The 10,932-nt window shown below is 44.4% G+C and overlaps 1 protein-coding gene across 1 annotated transcript in view; it reads left to right on the top strand.

Moving 5' to 3' along the window:
• The first annotated feature begins 4,385 nt into the window (after positions 1 to 4,385).
• Positions 4,386 to 10,932, top strand: part of OSBPL10 (oxysterol binding protein like 10) — a 121,908-nt gene continuing 115,361 nt past the window's right edge. The window contains exon 1 of the mRNA XM_075083299.1: positions 4,386 to 4,766. Coding sequence (XP_074939400.1) covers positions 4,453 to 4,766 — 314 coding nt within the window. The 5' untranslated portion in view covers positions 4,386 to 4,452. The remainder of the gene's footprint in view (positions 4,767 to 10,932) is intronic.

Below are 10,932 nucleotides of genomic sequence, written 5' to 3'. Positions count from 1 at the left end.
CTGGGGCATGAACTGAACTTCAGGGACTGTGTCTGAGCCATTTCATTGCTGACATCTATAGACAGTGGTGATGGAGGTGGTATGTTTTTGCCCTAAGTATTACCTGCAGTTTCATGACAGATGGCTTTAGTCTCCAAAGCTCACGTGAAATAAAGCAGTGTCTCAGGAGGACTCTGTAGGCTAAGAAGGAGGTGACGGTAAAACTGAGCAAGCCTTGAGGCATTTCCATGGAATAGGTTCAACACCTGAATGTAGACCGGGCAGAAGTAGCTTCTGTAGGCCATACAGTTAAATTCCTCCATGTGATTATGATGGTAAGAAATTGTGTCGAAATCTGGTGGCGGGAGGAGGTGGAAAAAGAAATTGGAAAGTAATTCTAGAAAACTGTTTGCTAGGGGAGCATTAAAAAGGTATAGAAACCCAAACCAAGATGACAAGGAAACAGAAATTGGCAAATGGGTTATGAGCTGACCTCACTCTAGAAGCTAAAACTGTGCGGCTTAGCAAAGGATGGAGACATGCTTCTGTTTCCTTATAAGGGCAAACAGTATTGAATTTGTTATCTTACCAGATGTTTTGCTTTCTAAAAAGTGAGATAAATAATGAATTATTTTGATTCTTTTGGGTACTTCATGAAAGAGGCAAAATTTTGGTTTGGTCAGAGGGTGAAAGTAACATTCTAAAGGAGGACTGTAACGTAGCAGCTGTGTTACCTTGGAAACAGTGAGAACCTTCATTAGGCAGGTTGCTGTTAATAAATACCTAATTAAGAATACTTGTAACAAAGCATACATCATGCAGTATTGCATCAGACTAAGTCAGTGTGTATTACCCTGAAGTGTAGCTCTACTGGGACAGACCATTAGCTAGTAAAAAAAAAACCCCAACCCAGTTCAGTCTTCTTGAAGAGCATTAATAACTTACAATAAATAAGGATAAGGGCTCACTGATACCAAGATTGCTATGAAAAGTTATCCAGCTCTGTTAGATTGCAACAGTATGTACATGTTGGGAAGGGAAACGGGATGAGAAGAATGACATAACCTTTTGCTTAAATACAATCTAAAAGCTGCACAGAGTGCCAATGTTTGACTCAAAAGGACCTTCGGTTAACCAAGGGGAAAGAATCCTTAGTATATGAAAAGCCGCAGTATATGTTAAACCAAAGGTTTATCTAGCCCAGTACTTTACTCCTTCCACTAGTAGGTGCTTAGAGAAAGACTCAAGAACAGGGCAGGGATTATTTCATTAACAAAGTAAACAATCTTCAAGGAGGCAGAGGTTTAGGGCCTTTCTGAACTTCAAATACATCCAAAACACTTTGGCCAACCTTGTTTCAAGGTTTTTTCAAAAACACTTGCTTTTTTAGTCTTTCTAGATGTTTGGCATCCAAAACCATCTCATAACAATGAGTTTTACAAGTACAAATCATGTGGAAAAGTATTTTCTTGTGCTTGTTTTAAACTAGCTGCCCCATAGTTCTTGTTTCATGAGAAACAGTGAAGAATCGCCCCTATTACCCTGAGTACTGCTTCATACACTGGTTGTCTCTTTTCCAACTAAAACCCCTGAGCAGTTAGCTCTCTCCTCATAGAAAAGTTGGGGTGTATACCTTTTCTCTTTTTACTCTGTCCGTTTTGCAGGAATATTATAAATGTAGAGTATACAGACACTGGCTGTAGTATAGATTTATACAGCAGCGTGCTGTTATTTCTGTTTTCCGAATGAGCTCATCACAGCTGTTTGCTTGATTACCCTTGAACACTGAGATGGGGTTTTCAGAGGACTATTTAAAACGACTCCAAGATCTCTTTCCTGAGAGGCTATAGCTAATTTATAGATCATCATTATGCAGGCATAGTAAAAGCTATTTTCTCCCCATGTGCCTTACTTTGTTTTTTAGCAACATTAAATTTCAATTGCCATTTTATCAGTGATTTAGTCACTACTGTGAGATAGGTCTGCTATTTTTTTGCACTTGGTTCTAGTTTTAACTATGAGTGAATGAAGGGATTCTGATTTAAGAAGATGCTGAGTAACATAGATCCCAACTCAGAGTAGTGGCTTCCCTCTATTTGGAAAGCGGCCGTTCATTCCTGCGTTTTGTTTCCCATCTATTAACTAGTTTATAACCTGTAAGAGGACTTCCTATGTTATCACATCACAGTAATCTTTCTAGCAGCAGAGAGGAATATTTTGGGATTTTGTGAAATTCTCCTGGGGACATAATATACTTACAGCCTGGTGTCCCTTTCATTTCAGAAATTCCCTGAGGAGTGCACCATTGTTACTTGGGTTTCATTGTATAGAAAGGTATGGAGAGGCTTCTCTGCACCTGTGTAAGGCAGCTTCTTTTCCTGACATAATTCTCTTCCAATAAATTCTGAGGAAGGCAGAAAAAATGACATTCATTACCTATAATGTAGAACATATATAGGTGACGTGCTGCAGTGGCTGATGCAATGACAGTTATTGCATTAAAGCATCTTGTTCCACTGTTCTGGGCTGTTGTTGTAACTGATTATGAGGGGGAATGACGGGGTCTCACCCTTATCTCCAGCGAGCAGGGCCTGAGCTTCCTGACGGGGCATACCTTGTTTATTCCAATATCTTCTGAAAAGTGCCATCACCAGAAGCAGTGGAGTTGGGCCTAAGAATGAGCATTTCCAGATTGTGGTCGTGGAGTTTCTGTCCATAGTAAACAATGAGTGGGGAATTTCACATGAACATCTTAAGTAATAGCTCTGACTTGGAGAAGTAGTTACTCTAAAATATGTTGTTTTAAAAAATAACAGAGTTCATAATCTCTGTACTGCAAGAGATGTGCGTTAAATGTTCCACCAATGAAATACTAAATTAAAATTCAAGTTTCCAGACTGCAGTGCCTCAGTATTTAGCCACAACATGTGACGTTTAACCACCCAAAACTCAGGATCAGGTTGCCCAACATTTCAGCTACCCAACCACAGCACATATGGTAGGATTTTCCAGAGAGAAAACTGGGAGAATCTAAGTTAGGAGGCCTCCTCTCTGTGCTGATTTATATGGGGAATGTAGACCTCTAGCTGCATGTGGATTCGGATGGTTTGAGTATCTTTGGAGGTGCAGACATAGGAGGCATGTGATACTCAGTACACTCAAAAAATCTCTGGTACACAAGACTTTCCACAGGGTTGAAGCACAGGAGCTAAGCTCAGTTCATATTTTGTCACGGACTCTCTGAGCGCTTCTCTATTTCAGGCCTCCGTTTATCAAATGACAACAAGAATAGCTACATCTCCGGTGTGCTGTGAAGATTCTGAGTGTAACAAAACGGAGGCACTTGGCTAATGCAGCAAGGGTGGCCACAGAAGTGATTGGAGGGAATGTAGCCACACAGCTTTGTACCGAGCTGACTGTATAAGGGTCTGCTTAGCTTTTTACAGTGATCTTGAGGTTATGCCTCAAGATGTGACTTAACCTGCAATGATATCTTTTGCAAAGTCTGGATGAACGATATGACCGATACAGTATGTTGATATACGTTATGGGCAGCAGAGTATGCTGTGTGTTGGGCAAGACTGTTGTGTTCCTGACTGCTGGGCACACCGCCTACCTTTCCGTTTTTCGCTGCATGCGGGCAGTGCTCTGCGCTGCTGCTGTACCCTGCCGTGGACACCCGGCCCACGGTGTCACGCTCTGCGGTAACGGGCAGCGATGTGCATCAGCCTGTACCAAGGGATCCCCTCTCTGGTGCTACGCTTTGCGCTCTAGTGGGCACAGCTTTTGCGAGTGACAGTCATATGCTTTATAGCCTGGCTATCCTCCCCTCTGGCGGCGTTCCTCCACGTACACTCCGCGTACAGCCACCGCTTTCATCGCTCCCCACGCGTGTGTGTCACACGCTGCGCGGGTGAGGCCTGGAGGGGACGCAGAAGGTGTTTGCCCGGCCCTCCGTGCTGGGATCCCCTCTCTCCCCGCCACATCCACCAGGGTCTGGCAACGTGGACGCGGGACATCCCAGTGTCATCAGCCTACGTGTCCGCCCCACGCCCCGCTGTCCTTTGGGGTCACCCCTCGGTGCCACGCCGCAGGTGCGTGCCACTGCGCGGGCGCTGCCGCGTGCCATCCCGCCGCCCCACGCAGCCTGTGCCTGCGTCGCGCCTCTCCCCGTTTCGCTGCGTGTCTCCGTGTCTGCCTGCGTGGCACCCACCCACGCGCAGCGGCCGGCCCGGGCAGGCCGAGGGGGGCGGCCGGGGAGGATCCCGCCGCGCCGCGGGGCGCGCAACGGCCGCCCAGCTCTCCTCAGCAACCGGCGGGAAGGCGGCGCGGCGGTTCCCTCGCCCGGCGCGGCCCGGCCCCTTCTCTCCCTCGGGCGCCGCCCCTCTCGGCGCTGCCGGTGAGTCAGGGCTTTGCCGGGCACGGGCGGCAGCCGCGGCCGGAGCGGGCTGGCAGCCTCCGCCGCCGGGCTCCATGGAGAAGGCGGCAGCGGTGAGCGAGGGCGGCGGTAGCAACAGCAGCAGCCGCAGCAGCAGCCGCCCCACGTCGGCGGGCTCCTCTCCTTCGTCCTCCTCCGCCAGCCGCGGGCTGCCGGGCCGGGCGGCGGCCGCGGGGAGGCTGGATGGAGGCGGGGGGGCTGGCGGCGGCGGCGGCAGCAGCAGCAGCCCCGGCTCGGCGGCGGCCAGCCCGGGGGGCGCCCAGGCGCCCGGCGGCGGCAGGCGGCGGGAGCCGGTGCTGGAAGGGACGCTCAGCAAATACACCAACCTCCTGCAGGGCTGGCAGAGCAGGTAAACCGCCGGCCGGCCCCCGGCGGCGCTGCGGGGCCGTCTCCTCCTCCTCCTCCTCCTCCTCCTCCCCCAGCGGGCGCCGCTCCGCGCCCCCCGCCGCCCCCAAGATGGTGCCCGGGCAGCTGGTGCCGCCGCCCCGACCCCTCCCCGGCCGCCGCGGGCAGGTAGGCCGGGCTGTGCCGCCAGCCCTGCCCGAGGCCGGCCTCCCTTCCCCTCCGCGCCCGCGTGCCTTCATTTTGTTTCACTTGTTTTCCCAACGGGGGGAGCGGTTGGATGGGCGGGGGGCGCGGTGCTGCGGGCCGGAGCGGTGGCCCCCGGCGCTGCGGGGGCAGGGGGGGAATAACGCTGCACGTGCTGTTCTCCCGGCAGCCCCCCCCTTTCTGAGCTCCTCTTCTATCACGTTATTCTCCTGTGAAGTTATCTTGGATAACGAAAGAATGAAAAACTGAGTGAGAGCCACCCAAAACAAATGGGAAAAATGCCACGCTTCTCATTATGTGTATTATTATTTTTGCTGCGGGGTGGGACAGAGGAAACAGTTACCTGTGTGTTTAAGAAGATCTCTTCTCTTGCCATGTCCTTCCTGTTTGACAAGTCCTAATTTATGTTGATAGGGTGACAGGCCCTGGTCCTGCAATTTCCTGGGTGTGGATAGGCTGACGTGCATCTGTGGAAGTCCTGGAGAAGGTCTGGTTTTGAACCTAGTGTCTCAGTGCAAAATTTTCTACAGAGTTGAAGCCAGACTGTGGAATTACTAATGCGGTATTGGGATTTGTTGAAATCGAGAGAGAAGATTTCTTATTAGTGTTTTAGTTTTTCATTATCAAACTTTGTCCTCTTAGTGGATGAATGAGGATAAGCATCTAAAACTTGACGTTTTAATGTAAGGCATCACAGTGATGGTTTTGAAGAGAAATAAATGCTATGGAGAGAACTTTTATAGGATTAGTTATAAACATCTGCTCAAACCTTTAAAAAAAGATCCCAGCCGTACTAGAACTTTCTGTTGCTTATATTAAGTGACCCCAAGCAATAAGAACATCGAAATGGCTGGGTCCTTGGTGTTCTGACTGTAATTTTAAAGTATTTATAAGTGGCAAAGTTAAATTGCAGAAATGCCAATGATGATGCTGGCTCTTGTGGGGCTAAAGCAGTGGTAGTATTGTAGCAATACTTTCTGAAAAGTTTCAGGACCTGGTCTGATTCCATACGCTGGAGGGCATACATACGTACACCAGCTGTGAGTGATAATGAATATACCTGGTACGATTTAGACACACATCTCCATAAAACTAGACTCTCTCAGTGTAGGCATAGAGGAGGCCCTTTACTGTCTTTTGGTTACTGCAGTTCTGTGCTAGATTCACATTAGACTTGTATCAGGTTGTTGATTTATGCAGTCCTCCTGTAGTTTTGCTTAAAAACCGAATAAACACATTGTGATAACTAAAATATAGGACTAAAACGCATGACTAAAAATTAAAATCCCATCCTTCTCCCCGTCCCAACTTAACCTCTTTTTGTAGGAATGGTAACTCTTTTTGCTGTGAGTGATTTTAAAGGTCACTTTCATGTAATCTGATGAATTTACAAAGTAGAGGTTTTTGCTTTTAAATCTTTGGGTCTAGAACTGCCTGTTTGCTGTATTTGGGAACAGATTAAATCTTTGCGAAGGCTGACAGCTTGAAATAACATGTATAATCTCTGTACGCCCAAGAAACTTTTATCTGAAAACATCAGGGAAAAAAGATCAAGGTCACTTAAACAGTTCTACCATAGCACTTGGAAATGAATGTCGGTTTTATTTTTAGGAGTCTTTTTAACTGCTGCTTTATCATGCTTTGTCAATTGCCAGTTTTATTTTCTGTAAATCTGCCTGTTTGAGCAAGGGGTTTATTTACACAGAGATCTTACTCTAACTAACTCTACTTTGTTCAGTTATTCTGTTCTGTGGATATATGTACCAGTTGTTTGGGATGGGGAGTCTGATACAAGTTCTAAACACATCAGTTGAAACTTGAGGCTTACAAAAGTTGGTCTTACTATAATGTCCAATAAATGAGTAGTGATCTGTGGGTTTGAGTGTGGTTGTCCGCTTGGCCTTCTATATATTTGTCGTGGAGTATGTTTTCTGTCAATCGGAGCTCAGTCTGTAAGATGTAGTGACTTTGTAGCTGGCACCTGCAAATCAATCAAGAGTGTATGTTACTGAATGACCATACAACTTAGTTTTGAATTTACTTCATCTGAAAAAAACACAAGGTTGTTTAACTGCATGATCAATACAGCCAGATGGAGCGGATATAAATATAATGGAAAAATAAAGCAAGAACTGACAGAGTTCGGTGATTGTGGATTTGGAATGTTCTTTAAAGCTCTTTATCCATTAGCCTAAATAATTCATATGTATTTGATGTTAGCTTATGGTCGTGGTATTGAAGTTGAAAGGCTTTCCTAGGTTAATCAACACTTACCATGCAGAGTACCCTCTACAAGTCTAAAGAAATTATTGTCATTTGAATTACAATAAATTAGTGTCACTTTTTTATCAATTCTCCTTTAACAGGTGTATGCAAGACAGCCTTATTTTGGGTGAGGCAAGTGAATATGAATACTGAAGCATAACTCTGCATTTATAAGCATTATCTGAAGTAATTGAAGGCCTCAAATTCAGTCAATCTGGATTGCTGCATTGCTTCCTATTTTAAGAATTTTGAGGGTTTGTTGCCTATTTCTGAAGAAGTCTATTCTGCTCTATCTCTAGCAGGTTCAGGAACAATCTGAATTGGAAATGAGTGAGGTGGTTCTTCACCTTTATAACAAGCAGAAGGAACCACTGCCTTTTTGTTTGGTTGTTTTGAGGCAGGTTGTTGTGTGATAAAGATGTTAAGAGGGCTGGGCATCTAGAGTGTCTCCACTAAAGTCTGTAACTTTGGATTTACACAGGTGTGAATGCAGAGAGCAGATCTTAATCTAAAACACAGCCACTTTGACATTAGGACACTTGTGTCTTGCTTGAGACATCTGGGCATCTGAATGTCCTTACTATGAAATGACAAATAATTACGTTATCAGAATTGAAGGACGTTACAGAGCATTTCTATTGGGATTTACTTGTTCTTCGTGTAGGGGAGAGTTATAACTTGTACTTTAAATGGGAGTTGCATGGGTTTGACGGACAAATATGTCTCTTTAGAATTATCTCATGTCATGCAAAACCTATTTTGCATGAGTTAATTTGATATAAATAAAATATTTAAAGCCTGTGGCATTATTATCCTGTTTTTGAATAGGCGGGTAAAAGTTGTAAAAAATCTTAAAACTCCATTTGCCCAAGGTAGTGTGAAATTCACGTGTGGTCTGCCTCCCCCTCCCCACTTCTTCCTTGAAAATGTTTTTACTGCTTGTGCTTGTAGGGTTTTGTCCTGCAAGTGTGTATAAGCCCCATGATCATCTGCGTTTGGGCTGGGGCTTAAATTTGGATTTGTAACAACAACAAATGGAGCCCCAGCTGATGGGTATTGTTGTTGCTTTTCTGAGCTGAACTGCTCTGTGTAAATTTTTCTATAGCCCCGGTGTTTTCTAAAGCATTATTTTGGCCTACTCCTGTTTCCTCTCTCAGTTGAGAAATATATCGTGTTAGCAGTCTGTATGAATCGTGCCCGATGAACTTCTTGTGCTTGGGCATCACCAGACCTGTTTTGGGGGTTAGCTGCATTCCTTGGATGTCAACAAAAATTATACTTTGGGGCAAATTGGGGATTTTTTGTGCTCAGTCTCTTTACTGGCCTTCACAATGCTGTGGTGCGGTCTCTTTGCTTGTGTAGTTGCAGAGAAAGGTTGCAATCTGACTGCTGCCACCACAGAAAGACCCTTATTTCCAGTGTCCCAAACAGCAGCTAGGATATCGCTAGGAGAACCAGCCGACTTCAGTGCTACTTTAGGGGCTGACTTCTTTGGCCCCAGAGGTTGTGCAGCTCTGACAGTAGCTGTTATGGGAGGTTTGTTTTCTAAGTATTTTGACAAAATATGTCAACACTGTTTTGTGCTATAGCGCCTACAAAAATCTGTAATTTTTAAAAAAATTTTATATATATTCTGAGAAAGAGATTGTAACCTCTTAGGAGGTGAATTGATGAAGATACTTCAACACAGTAACAATCCCCCTCTCCCTCCTTCTGAACTAGCTAGCCCATCTTTTGCAGAATTTTGGGATTGACACATCTGCTTGTGGAGCTTTGGGGTAGAGGTGTTAACTCTAGTAGCTGCTAATTCTTCAATGGTACCAGTCAAGTTGTTCTAGCAACAAATTGTGGCCTTTTTCTAGTGCAAAAAATGAGCAGATGGTTACTGTACAAACTAGATGACTATAGTTGTATAGGTATACCAATAGAGCTGCTGGGAGGGAAGGCTGGCCTAGAGAAATAAACTGGTTTTTTAATATAGAATAAACCATACTGTCAGGATTCTAACTGGACAGTGTCTGAAAAGGAGAAAAGAACCATGTGCTTATCTAATGTTTGTCAGGTTTGCTGAAATGGGAATTTTTGGTGTTCTTACTAGAATCAGATTAACACCAGCCCCTCCGCTGCGTATCTTTTAGTCTTAGTGTGTTTGACATATCCATATGAGGCTTTGTGTAGTGTTGTAATACCTTCCAGGATTTATTTGCAGAGTTTGGGAAGGGGGAGACTATTTTAAAGGAACTGGAGATGAACCTTTGGTCTTTCTTCTGGTGTTGGAAATCTGCTCCTTAAATTTTGGAACCTTGACTTACAAGTTGTTAGGAATTGTGGCAACTTTAAATTTCAAGGCATTTTGATAATATTGGGCTAACATTTTATTAAAGATTTTATTTACAAAATAGATTTTACTAGAAACTGTGTTGTCCCTTCACATGTAGATCCTGTTTGTAGGAGGCAGTGTGGAAAGGAAGAAAACTACTTAAAACCAACATGTTTAGTTCTGTTGAACAAATTAACAGGATATTTTCTCCGCTGAACACTTGGGAGTCACATATATTATTGAAATTAAGATGTGTGTCATTAGTTTCAAATAAACTTGGAATTTAAAATGTCAAAATATCAGTTGTTAGTAAATTCTGTTTTGGATTGAGGCACGAATCTTTTCTTCTTAATCCTGAGATCTGTGTAGCAAAAATAACCCTAATTTCTTTGCAGAAAAATTAGAAACTTTGGTTAAGATGCAATTCATCTTTGTTTAGTTAGTGGTTGATTAAACCTAGCTGGTTTAATCACGAACTGGTTGATTTAGTTTGAATAGCTTTTGCTGTTGCCTCTAAACCAGCTCTGCTGGGAGAATGGAGAAGGCTGTTCCAGCGGTGAGGTTGGAGAAAGAGTTTTAACAAGGTAAGAGGGAACCTGAGAGTTCCATCATTCTCTGCCCTTCAGGTACGCTTATAAGAGACATTTGGAAGAGGACAACTTTGAACCTCAGGCTGTAACTCAGAAGGGTGGTCTTGTGGTTAAGGAATTGGTTTTCACTCTGGAGATGTGGATTCTGGTTAAATAACTGCCGTGGGCATTTCTCTTGTACTCAGGCAGGTAACCCAAGTTTTTTGTTCCTCAGCTGCTTGTGTCACATGGTGTCAGGGCTGCTTACGCCTATGCGGAAGATAAATTCACATAATGCATAATAATCTAATGCTTAAGATGCTTGATGATAATGTAGGGAAAAATCTGTTTAAAACAAATGAGATTTGGGCATTTTCTCTCAGGCTGTATATTTGGGATTTGCAAGTGCACTTCAGAGCTGAGCATCAGCCTTGTACCAGAGGGAATGAAGTGACAGGCAAAATAGAGCGTGGTCTTCCTTTCACCCAGATGTCACACTTAGCTTTCAGACACTGAAAAGAAGTGGCAGTTGGCACTAACGCTGAAGCACTTACTTACCCTTATCTGGGTTTTGTTATTACTAGCTCATTTTGCTGCTGGCTTTTTGAATGGTGATTTCTGTGCTTAGCAACGCAGTGATAGATGTGGTTAGAGGGAGCACACATGCACTTGCTGGCTCATTTAAAAAAAACCCCACTGGTTTATGAATATGGATTTTGTTCATGTAGGAGAAGTGACAGTAAGCTGTTAAACTCGGTAATGTGCCTGGAGTCTTTTTATGAGTATATTGGAAAAAGTATTCAAAAGGTTTT

This window comes from Phalacrocorax aristotelis, chromosome 2 (assembly GCF_949628215.1).
Source record: "Phalacrocorax aristotelis chromosome 2, bGulAri2.1, whole genome shotgun sequence".
NCBI classification, from domain to species: Eukaryota; Metazoa; Chordata; class Aves; order Suliformes; family Phalacrocoracidae; genus Phalacrocorax; species Phalacrocorax aristotelis.
The sequence above is the reverse complement of the archived record's forward strand: the minus strand, read 5'-3'. Positions and strand labels throughout refer to the sequence as shown.